At 42.0% G+C, this 17,978-nt stretch overlaps 2 protein-coding genes across 2 annotated transcripts in view; one reads left to right on the forward strand and one right to left on the reverse strand.

Moving 5' to 3' along the window:
• The first annotated feature begins 2,358 nt into the window (after window positions 1–2,358).
• On the forward strand, window positions 2,359–4,157 carry ZAR1L (zygote arrest 1-like). Its single transcript, XM_009327733.1, has 4 exons — window positions 2,359–2,964; window positions 3,286–3,378; window positions 3,526–3,600; window positions 4,014–4,157. Exons 1-4 carry the CDS (start codon window positions 2,359–2,361, stop codon window positions 4,155–4,157), a joined length of 918 nt encoding a protein of 305 aa, XP_009326008.1.
• Window positions 4,158–6,531: 2,374 nt separating this feature from the next.
• FRY (furry homolog (Drosophila)) overlaps window positions 6,532–17,978 on the reverse strand; it is a 153,591-nt gene continuing 142,144 nt past the window's right edge. Inside the window, exons 60-63 of the mRNA XM_009327862.1 lie at window positions 13,976–13,993; window positions 10,909–11,019; window positions 8,579–8,772; window positions 6,532–7,983 (exon numbers count right to left, since the gene is read on the reverse strand). Of these exons, the coding sequence (XP_009326137.1) occupies window positions 7,725–7,983; window positions 8,579–8,772; window positions 10,909–11,019; window positions 13,976–13,993 (582 nt within the window). The 3' untranslated portion in view covers window positions 6,532–7,724. The remainder of the gene's footprint in view (window positions 7,984–8,578; window positions 8,773–10,908; window positions 11,020–13,975; window positions 13,994–17,978) is intronic.

Consider the following 17,978-nt stretch of genomic DNA (forward strand, 5'->3'; position numbering starts at 1 on the left):
CCCCGCCCCTCCAGGAGGCAGGGCGAAGGGGACGGAGAGGTGTGGGGGCAGAGAGCCGCGGGCGGAGGAAGCGCTACGTCTTTTGTAAACGCTTTCCTTCCGTGGATGGAAATGATTTGTCATATTACAAAAAGGCGGTGTCCTGAGCCAAGTGTCGGCCGGCTTCTTTTATTGACACGCCCCTATTTACATGAGAAATGCAGTATCACATCCGAAGTTGACATATTCCAGCCTACTGTTTAGTAGCAGTTAACGGCAATGTCCCAGAAAAGGCTCCAGAAGCCTTACAGTGAGCAGCAGCGCTGTGATGGAGCGTCATTGCTTGTGGTGGTCTCAACGTCATCTTTTTAGTCTGGTTTTGTAGGCCTTGATGCGAAATTATTACGGTTGTTGATGTTATAATAAAGAGGCTATTATTCTCCATATACATGTCCATTCCCATTTTGACTTGATAAGTTCTTGACCTCAGCAATGAGTCCATAAAATAATTTCAAGTTGGGTGGAAAATTCTTCCACCACCAATTTTGAGCTAGCCATCTTTCATTTTAGCTGGATGTTCATCTGCTCTTGTGTTATAAAGGGGTTTCTTCCTACCTCTGCACACCAGTCCTTATTTTACGCATTTCTATCACACCACCTGCTTACTCATCAGTCACCTTCTTCAGTGTCTCTTCATACAGGCATTTTTCCATGTCCCTCCTCCTTCCAACGAACTTCTTTTAACTTCTAATCCTGCGGTGTCCTGGGGAGGTGCAGTAACTTCCCCAAATGTTCCAGAGGAGGCCATACCATTGTTGTGAACGATGGTGCGTAGTTTCCAATTCGATCTCCATCTCCCTCCCAATGCACCCTAACAACTTACTCTTTTTGCAGCCACACCGCAGTCGTAAGTTTTAACTTGGTCGTCGCGATACCGTGTTTGCTTTCAGTTGATACAGACGGTGCTTTGAAAACCCAAGCGTAACGTGGAGCCTTGAGACATATTGCTTGTAACTATGATGAATGTGTGTTTCCTGAATCTCAACCCCTTTTTGTTCCATAAAAATGTTGTTTCTTACTGATTTATTTTAGACACTTGAAAGGATCTTTCTCAAATACACTGTGAACGTTTAAAGACATCATCCCTACCAGCTCTTCTCTAGCCCCTATCTTGTTGGCCCGTTGAATTTTATAATGCAGCGCTTTCATAAAGGTGGTGAGGAGTCATGCAAATAAATCATTCCACATCACAGCAGGTCCAGGGATTTGGGGATTCTACAGTCTCTAAACACTCACATACATAGTTTGGATGATTTAATTATATGATTTTAACCATATTATCTTAGAATTGAACTAAAGTGATGTAATTATGTAAGAAGGACTATTAGTCCAACATGCAAGTGCTTGTATTGCTAAAATTTATTTCATTATACAGGTATTAAGCCACTTTTCCCGGGATAACTGTTTTCCCTCCGGAGCGTTGTACAAACTGCAGTATATTCCATCTTTTCCTAAACCAATGCAGCTGATAGAAAAGCTGCATGTAGACAATCCCCAAGTAATGGGGCAATGGGGATGGCTCAGACCTTTTAGTACCGAGAAAGACTTCTTTTCAGAGATGTAATCGCCTGCATTCTTTGCTCAGTTGCCCGTGGGGTACCCACATTACCTGGGCTTTGTTAGTTTCCCAAAACCCCTTTTCCTTTTTTTAAGGCGGTGAACAGAAGGAGTTGTGAGCAAGCGGACCTCCCTCCCTACGAAAGCCATGGTTGCCCCAGCTATGGCTGAATTACATCTGTTCTGCACAGGGTCTTGCAGAGATGTGCCACTTTTTGAGCCCCTTCTCAGGGCTTCTCACGCAGCTCTGTCAGGATCTTCAGCTGCGTAAACAACTGAGACTGCATTCAGCCCTGGATTTGTTAGTGCAGCTCCTGGCCCTGTGGCTGCCATTCCTACCTGAAGTCAGAGGTGAAGGCCTCCAGGAGCAGAGCGAGCTGGCCTGCGCGCAGGCGGCGCGGCTGCAAGCTAGCTCTGTGCAGGCCTTGGCCTTCCACAAAGATCTTCGTGAGGTAAGGACGGGAAATCCCGCACGCCATGGCCGGAACAGGGGCTTCGCGGCCGGCCTGTCCAGGCTTCCCACGCCGCCTGCTGGGAAGCACGTCGGCTCCCGTTTCAGCTCAGCCTCCAGGGCACAGCTCCGGGAGCAGAGGTGAGGGCAGGCCCGCAGCCCTCCCTTTGCAGTCACCCTCCCCCCCCAGCTAGCCCCACCGGGCTGGGGCCAATTTCCCCATCAATTAGCAACAATTAGCAGCAGCTCTCCAGCTAAGATAAAGGCAGGGCAGGGGGACAACCAGGACCGACTGGTCTGTGACTGTGATCATGGAGGGCTTTGTCTATTCCCCCTTCAGCAGATACCAGGGTTTCAGGGGCAGCCTCACGCCAAGCCGCAGCGGGGACCCAACGGTGAAGCAGCCCAGCTGGAAGCAGAGCAAGAGCAGCGGCATCAGCCCCTTCCTCGGGGGTCCCCTCACCCCCATGCCCTCTGAGTACCTGGACAGCTACCGCCGGGCCCAGCTCCAGGCCCTGCTGTCACAGGTGAGCCCCGGGCTGGCGCCGCGGCTGCGCCGGGCCAACACCAAGGAGGTGGGCGTGCAGGTGAACCTGCGGGCCGACGCCGCTGTGCAGTGCTCGCTGGGGCCGCGCACGCTGCCTGTTGGCTGCCCCCTTAGCCCCGCTGCCCTCCGCGCCCATGGGCACCTTGCCCTCTACTCACCTGTGCCGGACCGCCGACTCTTCACGGTGCCTGAGGCAACTGGCCCCCAGGAGAAGGAAGAGGCGTCTGAAACGACCCCCGAGGAGCAGAAGGCGGAGGATGGTAGCAGAGAGCAGCAGGAGGGCCAGGCAGAGGCTGCTCTGCCGAGTGAGGAGACAGCAGGGACACCACGGGAGGAGGCCGCAGCCCCCAGACGGCGGGCTGCCTTCCAGGTGTGCAGCGCTGGGACACCGGGGCCTGAGGAGAGGCTGGGACCTGGTGCAGCTCGCTCTGGGCAAGAAGGGTGGGGGCAAAACCACGAAGCAGGTCGGAGAGAAATCTGCTCTGGAGCAGGGAAAGGCACAGTGGTCCTCACCCTGGCTCCCCGCTCAGGTCTGGACACTCCCCCGCCCTGGGTTGGTAATTCCCGGGCAGCTCTGTCTCCCTTGCAGCAGTGGAGCCTCCTGCCTGTGAAAGCAGGTGGTGTAATGAGGAAGCTGGGCTGGGTGCTCTTTGTGGTGCTGGAAGCTGCTCAGTGAACTTTCTCTCTGCAGTTTTTGGAGCAGAAGTATGGCTATTTCCACTGTAAAGACTGCAAGACCAGATGGGAGAGTGCTTATGTGTGGTGCATTTCTGGAAGCAACAAGGTAGTTAACAAGTCATTTATTGCTCCTGAGTCTTGTAAGAATGGCACCAAATCTGTGACAAATCAGATGTTTTGGCCCAAACTTAGGTACCCCTACTGAACACCCTGAGTAAGCCTCTATAGTAACTGAGAGCTTGCTTTTTTTCAGGTGTACTTCAAGCAGCTCTGTCGCAAATGTCAGAAGGGCTTCAATCCCTATCGGGTGGAAGCAATCCAGTGCCAGGTAAGTTACAGATTTCTGTATCCTGGTAAGACTGCCAGAGTTTGTCATATACTCTAATAGTTTACAGTTGCTGAATTCGATACTGACTTTATCTGGAAGAGAACTAGTTTTCATCAAAGTACTAGGAAATGTTATTTGGGAAAGGTGTGGTGGGATAGGACTCCCTCCTCCCGCAGATGGCTTACACGAATGGTTTTCTGTCCACACAGTGTTATGCCTAGCTACACCTAGGGTAGGGTTTTGTGCTTCTAGGTGAGAAGGCTCTTACAGCTTAACTCAACAGGGTTTTTATCACAAGAGCTCTTAAGTTTATCAGCCCAAATGTGTTGCTACGATTAAGGAAAACTAAATGTCAGCCTAACACGGAGTGAGCACCTTTGATCTACTACTAATAAAATGTCTTGTTTCTTAAGACCTGTTCAAAGACTCGTTGTTCCTGCCCTCAGAAGAAAAGACACATTGATCTCAAGAGACCTCATCGCCAAGAACTTTGTGGCCGCTGCAAAGGCAAGAAGCTGTCCTGTGATAACACTTACAGCTTCAAATACATTGTCTGATCCGTGTGCCCTCTTCTGATTTGCACTTTGTCAGTCTCTTGCAATGTTTTGACTTTAGGCTTTTGACCTGGCATTGGATAATGGATAAGGACTCTTGTATGAAGTACGTGACTTCATTGTATATATGCTGTGAATAAAGTTCAATAAAAGTTTGCATTAGTTTGTTACCCCTTAGTTTCATCTTGCTCGGATGAAAGAGGAAAGTATATCTGGAAGGAAACAGAACCTGTTTGACTTCCTAAAGAAAACAGGTTTTGCTTTTAGTCTGCCTTTAGAGAATGCTAAGATTAAAACTGTGAGAGCAAGTTTTTCCTTCAGTCGCTCAAACTGAACTAGTGTGGAAGATGCACATGTTCTGGAGCATAAAGTCTGGGGTAAATGCATCTGCAAGTGTCTCTTCCCACTGCCTCTGTCAAATGTATACAAAAAATCACAGCAGCCTGACAATTAAAGACTATATGCCAGAAGACTATGTCTGTAAGATATGAGGGGAAAAGTGTAAGCTTCCCATGTTTTCCAAGTGTGGAGGGGAAAAACCTTTTGAGCTGGGGTACCTGTGACAAAGCGTAACAAATTCTCTAGACTTCATGTGTCCCAAAAGAGGTAAAACAAGTCCCTCTGCCCCCAATTCAAGTACAGCCTTGTGCCTCGGCAGCTTTCCAGTCATGTTAAGGTATCTCCAGGGTTAGGTGGCTTAAATATAACTGAAGGGAGTAACCTAATGTGCTTTCATGGAGACAAAGTGCAGTCAGAGGAATCCTAATTAAACTACTGGTGGTGTAGAAGCACAGTGGGACATTACTGCAGTTCGTGTTGTCCTGGGACTTCAGTGAGGCTTTGTTGGGAATATACTGGTTTCTACTCTATCTGAAGTTTATAAATGATGCTAAGAAAGCTAGACAGTTACATCATGGGTTTTGTTGTATCTGTGAGGAATCACAGAATACTCTAGGGTGGAAGGAACCTCTGGAGGTCTTCATACTCGGTGGAGGACCAATTGAATCAAGCTGCTCAAGGTAGTGGTTAATGCATTGTACTCTACCTGCAGAACAGTAACGAATGAGTGGCGTACAGCAGGCGGTCTGTCCTGGGACCTGTCCTGTTCAACATCTTTACCAGTGACCTGGAAGAGGCAACAGAGTGTACTTGTCAAGTTTGCAGGTGACACTGAACTGGGGGGACCAGGCAATACAGCTGAGGGCAGTGCGGCCATTTGGAGACATCTCAGCCGACTGGAGGGATGGGCTGACAGGAGCCTTGTGATACTTAGCAGGGACAAGAGGAAATTTCTACCCCTGGATGGAGGGAACCCTTTGCAGTAACACAGGCAGGGGACTGCCTGGCTGGGGGGCAGCTCATCGGAAAGTGCCCTTGGGGTTTGGTCGGCAGTGAGCTGGGTGTGGAGCCAGCAGCAGGCCCTGGCAGCAAAGGGCGGCAACAACATCCTGGGCTGTACGAACAGAAGCGGAGGCAGTGGAGCAGGGGAAGCAATTGTCCCCCTTTACTCAGCACTCACTAGACTACATCTAGATTACTGTAGCCGGTTTTGGGCTCTCTATATGAGAAAGATGTTGATCAACTGTAAGGAGTTCAGTGGAGGCCACCAAGCTGGTCACAGGGCTGGAGCACCTGCTCTGTGAGATGTTGAAGGAACAGGGGGACCTAACAGTAGTCTGCCAGGTTATGGTTATTGAAGAAAGATGGACCCAGGCCCTTCAGTGTGGCTCATGGTAGGGGGATGAGAGACAACATGCGTAAGATAAAACAAGATGGGTTCAGACTGGATAAAGGAAAAGTTTTTCCACCATGAGGACAGTCAAGGGGAACAGGTTGTCCAGGGAGGCTGTGCACTCTCCATCCTTGAATGTTTTCAAGACCCGACTGGATAAAGGCCTGAGAAACCTGATCTGATCTCATGGCTGACCTTCAAAGTGGAGGTAGAATTGTGCAAGCATTTTGAAAATGAAAAAGGGCTGAAAGGGAGAGGGCTTTACTGGCTTCTCAGAGCTGAGGCTGATACTGCAGGCTGGACAGCTTTGCTTTTACCTTTAGCATGAGAAAAAAACCCCACTGAAACCCAACGCTGGAATGAATGGGACCGTTACTGATGTTTTTAACAGAAACAAACCTTCAGCTCCATTTTGGATTTTTTTTTTCAATTTTGAAACTGTTTTAGTCAACATACTCTTCCTGGTTGAGTTGTAACTACAGACTAACAAAAAAATCCTTACATTTCTCGCTGGTTTCTTTCAGTGTAATGAACACCATAAATGATGAAAAAGGGTCTTTTGGGCGCTGCTGATCATGGATACCATCCTCAACAGTATAGATTCAGACAAGAACACAGTCTTCACAAGCAGCACATACTCCATTGTGATTATATATGACTTTTATATTTTAGTTAAATGGATGTACTGATCCAAATATCAACCAAAGTTACTTCACAAAAACGGTAAGTGTATTTACAGAGTGAATAAGTTACATAGTTGTCAGAATAAAAGTGTCTCAGATGTGCAACAGATTTACATGCATACATTTAACACTGGACAGCAGTTAAATGTAAGAAAAAAACATACAGGTATGACTTATATACATTACAAATAAAATAAGACATCTCTTTAAAGAAACCTATCATGAGAACTTGCATTTCACGTTAATATTTTTACTTTTTATACTGAAAATTCATATTAAATAAAATATGCATGCATAACAGTTCAAAAGATTTGACTCTGTGATGGGACTTTCTCCTACAAAATGGCAAGTTAAATTAGATCAACCATCCTTTAGTAGTATAAATATATTCATAAAAGCAACCCTCTAGTAAAAAGCAGCCAAGGTCCTTAAAAAAAAAAAAGAAAATCTACCAAGACCATTCATGATGCTTGGGGGCCTAAGAACAGACCTCTGCAATATGATCCAGTACCTTCAGAGACAGTAGCCTAGTAACATTAGGAAATGTACTTCATAGCAGCTTGTTGTTTTAAGATACAGTAATCATATTCAAATTACAGTGTACATTAAACTGTAGTCCATTTACAATTTGTTTCATATACACAGGCTCTCAGCTTTTGACCAACAAGTTTGCAAGATTCTGTGGCCAGCTTCATTCTGCCCATCTTTCACTCAACCAAATAAGAGAAAAAAGGAAAAAATGTACAAGTTTTGTTTTGTTTTTTTTTTAACAAAAAATATTATTTTGTGAAGGAAACATTGCACTTTTGCCAACCTAAAATTAATTTGCTATAAAGGAAGTATTGTTCAGTGTAGTAGGCTTTGGTATGCAATGGAAGTCACTTCTTCAGTAGTGAGTTGCTGTTGCTCAGTGAAATGCTAACTGATTTTTGTGCAACAGAGAACAAAGGATGTTGTCCCGGATGCTCTACGCTACCTTTGTCCTTACAGTATTGCTACACATTTGAAGTTCAGCCCATATCTTTTTAGAAGAAACCCTAAATGTAACAAGAGTGAGTACAGTTTGACCAAACCTTTGTAAGGCTGAGAAGACATTGAGCCACCTCACTCCAACAGGGCAGCACTCCCAGCTTGCAAGAGGACACAAGAGTCCTGTCAGAGACTTGTGCCGGAAATGCTGGAGTCTGGAAGAAAAGTATTGATGACCCGGTAACTCTGAGCTCTGCGAATCATGTCGCGGATCTCTATATTCAGTTCCATTAATTTGGTACAGATTTCAGTCAGGCTCTGGTTGGAGCCCACCAGTGCATAGGTGCCCGTCTGACCCAAGGTTTGGTGCCGGAAGTAAATGTTCAGTAGTGTCTGGACTTCATCGTCAGAGCTACTTCCAAAGATATCATTGGGCCACAAAATCCTGCAATCAAACAGGAAAAGAATGTGTGTATCATTATGGGTTTATTAGCACGGACGGAAACTAGGTGATTGATAGAGATCTCTAAAAGGAGAACTGACTGGCACACGCTTATAAGCCAAAAGCAACTCACTGTTTTATGCTACTCATTTGTTATTCAGACTCTGGTATCAGGCACAGAAATCACATAAAAGCGCAATTCCTATTATCTAAAAAAAAAGCTTAAGAAAACTCATTCAAATAAGTGAAAGTGAAACTGGGCTGAATGTTAGCTGATGCCAGTGACATACGCCTGTAAGGAATTAGCTCTGTAAAAAGATTCTTAAGAGCCTCACAGAAGTACTTTTGATCTATGCAATGTAATTAAACATCTTCATTGTCGCAAGCATACAAGTTTGTGTTACTGATTTGATAGTGTTACTTGTGGCACACCCCTGCAAAAGTTAATAATATCAATGCCCCCATGCACCTTGTTGAAACATACTAAATTAATTATGCTGACTCGGCACATTACATTTAGTATAAAGTCAGGAAGATAATAAATGCATGCTATTCTATTAACATGAAAGACTAATATGAGCCGTGTGGCAAAACTTGCCTGCATTCTCTTATTTGTCGGATGGCTTTAACAAGTTCATTGTTTTTCAAACACTCCAGCATGGACTGAATAGCTGCTTCCGTAGAATTGAATGTGGGTTCAGATTCTGTCGTCAGAGGCTCAGCTGCGATTGCAGCAGTAGCATCCTTAAGATTTTTCTTCAACTCACTCAGTTCTCTTGACATATTTAACAGCTGTTCCAAGGAGAAAGATGAGAGGTGGGTATTTTCATTCTCCATAGGCACCAAATGGAGTAGGTATTTCAAGTCCCTTCTTACTACTACATTGGATGTACACATTATGGAAAAGACCCCATTTCAACACAAGGACATTTCTTGATCTCTGTGCTCTCTACGATATAGGGAAAACACAAACTAGAGATTTTTAAGCTTTGTGCTGCCATTAACCCTATGCTGTATTTTTGGCTTGCTAAAATGCAAGAGCACATCTAAACAATCTTTTATTTTTCACCCCTGCTACTTTTTTCACATCACAGTGAAAAAGTTTAAGGAAACATATACTTCTCCTATCAATGACTTTGTTATTTATTTACAAAACACATGCAGGATCTGATATGATTAACAGATGGACAGGAATTGCATAACCCTGTGTCAGGCCGAAAAGTTAATATGGCACAAGACTCTCAAATAATTCGTAAGTGAACAGTTCGTTTCTAAAGATCTGCCTTTTCATGCTCATACATGCTAAAAATAACCAGTCACATGAACTAACAATGGAACTTCCTTTAAATAATAGCTTATGGCCCCAGCAAAATATGTGAATTTCATGGTGAAACAGCTGTTCGTCATATTATTGTTCCCTGGTTCCACAGGCTGCATTATTTATAACAACCCCACAAAATCGTAACTGTGAAATACAGTTACAGAAATCAATCCTCTTATAAGAAACACAAAATACTTCTAAAATTTAGACTACTCTCAGACTAGATGCCTGCTGTCCTATCTTCTCTTAAAAGTGAACAGCCCAGTCACATTATGAGCCAGCCTTCAGCACAGTTCCTTAAGATACAATAAGTATTCAAACTCCTTGTACTGCTACAGCACATCTGATAAAACAAACCATTTCCATTTATAGAGAATCTGTAAACTACTAGAATCTGTAATAAAATACATTTGAGAGCTTGAAATTTTGTTTTACAGCTACAAGCAAAGTACAGGAACTTCTATCCCTTAATAGTTTAAAATATATACACCTTATCAGGAGAAAAATATCTATGGAACGGCAAGTTATTTTACTATCTTTCCTTAAATGATGATCATTCAACTCAAAGTGATCACCTCAAAGATCTTTCAAAGTATTACATATTTTATGCAATTCCTGAAAATAAACTTGACTCTTGTGAAGTGTTTTTTGAAGTAAGATACATAGATTTATCTAAAAACAGAAAGCTATTTGGGTCAAAAGTGATAGTGTGCTGTGTCAAAAACATTTAAACAAGAAAGCCTGTAAAAATTACAGAATTAAAAAGACTTATGACACTAAGGTATTTAGTTAATTATATTTTAAAAATAGATTTAATACTCTTTGGAAACATTAAACCGATTTTGACTTGTTTATCCAGAGAACAAGACCAGGCAGTACACTTGCAGTCAAAATATAAAGTAGTTCTACACTACACACCTTTGCTTGCTCAGGTATGAGAGGATGGATGCAAAACCATTTAATAGCTGTTTGTCAAAAACTGCTGCAGATGTTTCTAGTATAATGCACATGCAATGGAGGCAGTTTATATGGCTGGAAATTACAATACCTTATTCCAGCAAAAACCTTAATTTTGCATCCATATTAAGATTAATTTACCAAATTATTTTGTTATTGTCATGCTAACAAGTACTCCTGGTCTAAATGTCTCCACAAAGTTCAGATAAAATCAGTCATGATCTAGGTAAAGGATATTTTCTTTATGTGTGAAGGCAGCTCATTTTCCCTAAAAATTAAGGCCTCACTTAAAATTAAAATAAAAATAAATCACTTGCAGATGTTCACACAGTGTGAGCCCTCCCCACATGTAAAGTGTGTGAGTGAAGTTAAGATTTCATACATCATTCTAGTTTGTTACCACTGACTGAAATTACTTTTGAACACTGAATGTATAAAAGATCCCAGTCTCTGAAAGTACAGTCACTTACAAAAAATACAGCATCTTGACTATATTTTAATGCAGATGCTGGCATATTGAAGGGTTTTGCCTGCAGACTTATATTCAGGGTGAAATAGTGTCATCTTTGGTGTAAGTCCATAGAAAGAAAAGTAAGAACATGAAAATAAAGTGGTATTTTCTGTGTAAGACTTTGTAGCTTGTTACATACCTCTGGCATGGAACTGACTTCATGCACTTGTCCAATAAGTTTACAGTAGGACTGAAAAAGCAACAGCAGCTGGAAATGCAGTTTATATAATCTCTGACACAGTTCCAATTGCTAAGGAAAGATTTGAAGGAGAAGAAATAATTAATACAGACCAGTGGGTTGGGATATTTTTCAATAACTAATAAAACATTGAGATAGCTCAGTTCTCAAAAAAAACATTGTTTTACTGAAGTATGATCATATACTATTTCAGAAAACAAGTAACGTTCTTTCTTCTGCAGGTAAGTCATATATGACATTGAGAATCAAAATTATGATGGCTAGCTCTCATATAGCACACATCAGCATCAATCTCAAAGCAGTTTATCTAGGTTAGCTTCACTGCCTCCAGTTTGCAGCTAGAAAGCGGAGGCAGAATATGGGGGAAATTACTTTGCTGTATAGAACATAAAACTCTGAAACTTCAGAAATGGTCAAAGACCTCTTCTGAGAGGATGGAAATCCAAGAGAGAAGCAATGAAACAGTTCTCCAAGAGGGTCAAAGCTCCTGCCTGCTTCTCTGAGGGGAGAGGAAGAGGGGCAATAAATCCAGCCAGGAGTGGGAAGGAGGAAATGCCAGCTCTGCAACTTAAACCTCAGCTCATGGATTTTCCACTGTCTTAAAGGAGCCATACAACAGATGGATGGAGTTTCATGTGTAAGAGGACATCTGACTTCTACAATTTATTCTCCCAGATTAAGTAGATACTGTTCTATGAATATTAACTTGTTTCTTCCAGTGTAATGCGCAGCACCACAGAAAAGGTGTCAGACACACTGAAGTAACATGCAATGGGCGCATCTGCCAGAGAAGTCAAGTTAATATGCTCATGGTCCTGGTATCCGTGTGTCTGTCAGGAGGGGGAATCTCATAGTTCCACAGCTGGATCATGGTGGGGAAGGGAGGAATATTTAATCTTTGGCAAATTATGGAAGAGGTGAAAATTCTGCAAGTACAAGTCAGGAGCCTTTTGACCCTTTGGCAGGAAAGCCTTACAGACTTCAAACCATATTTGATTTGTCTTCTCTTACAGGCACAGTGACCAAGGGTGATCTTTCCATTTGTTTGGAGGAACTAGAGCAGAGTTTCATGCCAAACATGGCAGAAAAGAAGAAGATGCCGTTAATGACTTTGCTTCCTTAAAGCACTTCATACATGCTTAGCTACCAGCACGTACTTCAACTGTTTGCTGAATTGTGGTCAGTTGCCAGCACAAATACTAATAAAAAGTACTTTAAAAACATCATAAACATTAATTTGACTGAAGTGTCTGTTTACATATGGTTCAATATATAGGCGCCAGGCTTTTTATTAATAAGTCAAAATTAGAACCATATCCTTAGTGTTCCAGTTCCCAAAATTTCTGTACCAGCTAGACAAGGCTGAAGGGCTGAGGTCAACAGAAGGGTTCTTTGGCAAATTTCAGCTTTGTTTGTCAGGGAAGGGCGGACACCACCTACCCAGCCATGAACAGTCAGCCAACAGCATTGCCAAACCAAGGCAGAGCTAGCCTTCTTCCGAAGGAGGTTTATGGAGGAGAGCGGGAGCAGGGGGAGAGCACCAAGCCAGCGGGCACCAACCTGGCAGGGCTCGTGAAGGCCAGGCTGACAGGGCTACTCACACTTCAGTGTTGGTCTGCCACAGCAGCAGAGTTCAGCACTGTATATTTGCCTGGTCTGAGCTCTGTGCTGTTGTGGGTGGATAAACTCTTTCTCGTATCTGAGTCGGTATGTTTAATGTTTGTTACTGGCGAGCAGGGTCAGAGCATTCCCTCCCCAATGGAGGGGAGGAATCCCACCAGGCCTGATACAGCTGCAAAGACCCACAGGAGCTGAAGAAAGGCCCAGCAGATCCGCGGTGGGGAAAAAAGGGAGGGAACAGATGTGCGACCTGCTAGGACAGAACTGACTTGTGGGCAGGGACAAAACCTATCAGTGGCCAAGAGAAGGAAAAGGTAGGACATGAGGGATGCTGCCTGTTAAATAAACCTGTCCCGAGGCTGTTCTCTGTAATTGAAGCCATGGAGCACTGCCAAGCTTGCATCTCTGTGGCTAACCCTTCTCCTCCCAAAATAGAGTGACTGTTTAGATACAACCTCCTGCACATGGCTCTGGCTTCTGTACTCTCTCAAACCATGCTCGGGCATGTCAGGGGCTGGCTGGCGCCCCAGCCAGGGAAGGTGCTAACCGTTCACCCCTAACGCCAGCCTGTGGACACATGCTTGCTGCCTGGTCCTGTTTAGTTCACCAGTAGGGACACAGCCCGAGGTTCTCCAGTAGGGATCAGATTCATTCTATTCAAATTTTGGACAACTGGCAACACCACGTAGCAGTTAAACGCACATATACTTCAAGTTGTCAGGGAGTTAAAAATTAATGGAAAAACAGGACACGGCATAACATAATTGAAAAAAATAAAAATCTCATGAGAGCTTGGCATGTAACACACGATTTTTTTTAGTCCTTGGAGAACAATAATTCAGTTTCACCCTTCTGGCTGCTAACCTGAATGAAGACAAACTAAAGTCAAACTGAAGACTCAAGTTTGACTCATTCAGTATTTAGTTACCATATCAAGCAGCTCAATTTTTGTTCTTCCTGAAAAAGTATTAGAAACCAATAGTGGTGAAACTATTCATCAACATATAAACAAAAGCAATTTGAAACATAACTGTCAACTATAAATTCAGTTTTTCATTAGGGCAATTTGAAAATTATGAATTTTAAAATAGCAGAAAATTTTATCTTCCACTCCAGCATATTATATCCATTCAAAGGCTTGATTTTTAAAAGGTTATGTAAATGACCATTTAAAACAGCATACGAAGGTGTCAGAGTTTTGGCACAGTATTTTTAGATTTCACAAAACACACCTTAGTAAATTATTTTAGACACTGCATGTAGAACCACGTATTCTACAGTAAAACTATAACAAAAAAGGAAAACATGCTTAGAAGTAAAACAGTAGAACTGGGGTGTATTGGTCCATCTACAGATGGACAAAGAATATGAAAGAACTTCAACTTACTGCAAGAGATTCCATTTGCTACACAGCAAGCATGGCACAGGAGAAAAGGAAAGGAAAGAAAGTATAGTGTCAGTGTAATGCATGCAACAGGAAGCACAGCCCATCTTTAATAGCATAACTTGTCAGCAGTATTAGCAATGCTTGCCTCAACCTGACAACTGGTTGGAAATATCACATACAACATGCACAGCATTCTTAATAAAATCAAGCTTTTACTCTAATGGTAAATTACAGTCTAAATATCCTCAGTTAGACCTTCAGATTTATTAGTTTTGATTTATCCCACTCAGTAGCTCAGGAACTTACAGTGAAACCATGTTAGAAAACTCTTGAAATAATACTTTTATTTAAATTTCCTTTCTTTGTAATTAAAAAGAGCTCATATTGCAAAGTACTCAAAAAATCAGGCAGGGTTTTCAAGTGATGAACAGAACTGAACTTTGTTATTTATAAATATTTTGTTATTTATAAATACTTCTATTTTTGGACGTAATAGATCTAATGAAATTTCCAGGATAAGCTTTGTGACTGCTGGGTTTATTACTTGGCATATTACAATGGAAACATTTTTCATATAACTTTTAAGTTATGACTATCATAAGAAAAAAACAAACCATGGAAAATGCCAGTTTGGTTTCACTACATGGCAATGCCACAAGTTCAGACAGCTTTGTATTCCTTCCTCTCACCAGTAAGGATTCACTGATTCACAATTCTGGAGCGATTAAAATGTCAGTGTAAGTCCTGTTGCAATAGTATTAAAAATTCTAATTGACCTGCATTGGCATGTCCAAGATTAGGGGACTAACTTCGCTCCTCAAAAAAAAGTGTTCCTCTTTTCTTTGCCAAGAACTAACATTTGCATCCTTGTGCACTTCTAATGCAGCTTTCCTTATTATATATATAATTACATTCTCAAGACATTTTAGATGTCATTGTGGTTAAATGTAATAAATTACATTGTGGTTAAACATTGGAACAGGCTGCCCAGGGAAGTGGTTGAGTCCCCATCCCTGGAGGTATTTAAAAGACGTGTAGATGAGGTGCTTAGGGACATGGTTTAGTGGGCATGGTGGTGTTGGGTTGACGGTTGGACTCAATGATCTCACAGGTCTTTTCCAACCTTAATGATTCTATGATTCTATGATGTAATTAACAAACACAATGACATCTGCCCAGTCACAGCCTGATGTCGGTGCATATGCACAGTGTTAATAAACATTTGGAATTCTTATTAAAATTATTTACCTTACCATCAATACAAAGGCAGCAAACACAGAAATGTGAAATAATGCTAACTTGGTATAGCCTAACACAGTATTTCAGTCTGGCTTCTTTCCATGGGCCTTACTATTAAAAAATGTATGAAAAGTCCCAAATCCCACACTACTTTTTTATAAAGCCATGACAAACTAAGCTTTAAGCTCTTGTGATGTTTAATTTTATGCCTTTAACATTGCTTGAGTAGTTTTTTTCTTCTATTTAGTACTCTTGGAAAAAAACCCTTTATATCTTGGCTTCCATGCCGTTCACGTAAATTAAGCTTTGTAAAGCTAAATTCAAGATGAGGACAAGAGCAGACAGATCACTGTGCTCTAGTAAATTCACAGGTGTGCTGGCTTGTGGTTTTCAAATCTTGTTTGTCTCTGTCTTAAGCTCCTCTGAAGTTTAGCATGCCACCAAGTTTCATTTGGACTTTCAAAAATATTGGAATCCATATAGAATTTCTAATTTGCCATGGAATTTACTTTAAAGAAGGGGGAGGGGGGAAGCAGCAAATAAGTGAATTCCATGGTCTCTTTTTCCAGAAAAAACTGTCTTCTCTGTACTGCTTCCAAAACCAAGGCAAGCCAGAAAAAGGGGTGAGAAGGGGTTTCACAGTACATGAACCCTCCCCACTTCTTCACTGAAAGAAAATATACCGGATACAAAATCTCCCTAGACTACTGATGCTCAACTCCATATCGCTCTACAGCTTCATGATTGTAACTTATCTTCCTCTCTCAGCATAAAATGAAATATTCCTTGGAAGTTGAAAAGACACTAATTGTTGGACTAAGTGACATTTCTTTTAGTCCCCAGCAGCAAGGGATCAGGTGGAATGGTCGTAGCCATCACTCATCTTCTCAATTTCTAGTTTAATTCCTATAGTAAGGGAAGTGTTGTTTTAGATTAGTTGATAGACATTACACAATTAGTGGTTTTGGCAGCTGAAAATACCGAATGTTTAGAGTGTTTGGATCACTTGCACAGTCCTTTATGCAGCTAGTCAATGCTGCACTTAAGGACACACCCCCTAGCAGCAACACTTTGATTTAGTTTTTTATTGAGACAGAGAATTACTGTTCTGTACTATTAGCAGACCAGGAAGACAGCAAAGCACTAATCTTTAGATCATGGGTCTTCTTGCTTTTTTCAAAGAATCATTTTTACATACTGAAAAGAGATGAGAGTTACACAATTATGTCTTAAGACATTCACACTTTGATAGCAACACAGTCTTCAGTCATTTATTGGCACAGGAGAATCCCACCGTAACAAAGTAACTGCTGTGTGCAAGGGTTATTAATTGCAAGTGCATTTTATTAAGGTATTCTATTTGACTTGACATGCCAGCAGACAAAAGCTTTTCCCACAATCCAGGAAAGTGGGTATATATACAAATTTGTATATATATATATGAGAGAAAAAGAGATACATCATATGATGTGCATTCTTAAATATCCACTGGACTTGAAGGATAGTAGAAACTATTCTGTCCGGAGAAATCTAAAACACAGCTGTGTTCCTCCTTTAGAAAAGCTGCCTACCCGGGGCCAATTTTACCTCATTGTCAATGCATGGGCCTGTCAAACAGCAGTCAGATAATAGATTATTGATTATTAAGAATTTCTAACATAACAATGAGACTCACTGTGCCTTGAGCTTTACTGTAACTCAACTCAACTCCAGATGACTATGGTCCCAAGAGGTACACCTCCAGTCTTACTGGTGGCCTAGACTAATTGAACCTTTAGCCACCGGGAAACTCATAGCAACAGGTACATTCTGAATTTTTGGGGCAAATTTTTATGGGGTGCAGCATGTTTTAAATATCCATTAACAGTTTGAGTTTGCAAAGCCCTCACCCATTAGCCTGTGGTGAGCTTTGGGATGAGCAAGGTTTAAGAAAGGTGTATATTGACTTTGGACTTACAGAGTAAACTGAATGTCTCATTAGGAGATAAATACTTATTTGAATTAGCAGTGCTAATTGACAAGAAAAACAGGATCTTCCAAGTATCTCTCTTCCAGAAGAAAACCCCAAACAAAACCAGTCTTTGACTAGATTAAAAAAATCCCTGTTTAGTAAGGTTGAAGAATGTACTGATAGCTGTACTCATCTAAGACTGTTACACCTGGACAGACAGCACAATAGTATGTGCAGTTATCTTTTGTCTGTAAACTGACTCCTATGTTCTTGAGGGTCTGTTGCTCAATGTAGCATCAAAGCTTACAAATCACAGACACATCCAAATCATGTAATCTGTTGCAAGAATAAGGGGGGGGGGGAAGACATTCTGGGACACAAAGCTTTTACCCAGTTTCAGAAAAGTGGCTAGCTCTAGCAGCTGACCTAGACAACTTCTATTTCAAGCTTCTTTAATGTCAGAATAAGCAATTTTTGCCTTTGCCCATTTTCAGTAACAGTAACAATGGTCAACAAATCATGTGCAATTATTTTGAAATAAGATCTGACTAGAGAAACTGGTGCCAAGTTAGTTAACCAGCATCAGCAGGCATTTGTGATGCAACCACTGGTGCTAATGCTGAATTTGGTCTTATGTCTGTCTTGTCTGTAGAGGGGACTATTTTCACCTTAAGCTTTTTACTAGGTGGGGAGTTCTGAGAATCTAAGATTTCTGCTTTCTGTAGAGCAAGGGGTTGCTTTTTCTTCCCTACAATTATTTCTGAACCTTTTCCAGAAGTAGCCTGGTTTTGTGCTTAGCTAAGCAATTTTTTA

Source organism: Pygoscelis adeliae, unplaced genomic scaffold, assembly GCF_000699105.1.
Source record: "Pygoscelis adeliae isolate BGI_AS28 unplaced genomic scaffold, ASM69910v1 Scaffold14, whole genome shotgun sequence".
Taxonomy (NCBI): Eukaryota; Metazoa; Chordata; class Aves; order Sphenisciformes; family Spheniscidae; genus Pygoscelis; species Pygoscelis adeliae.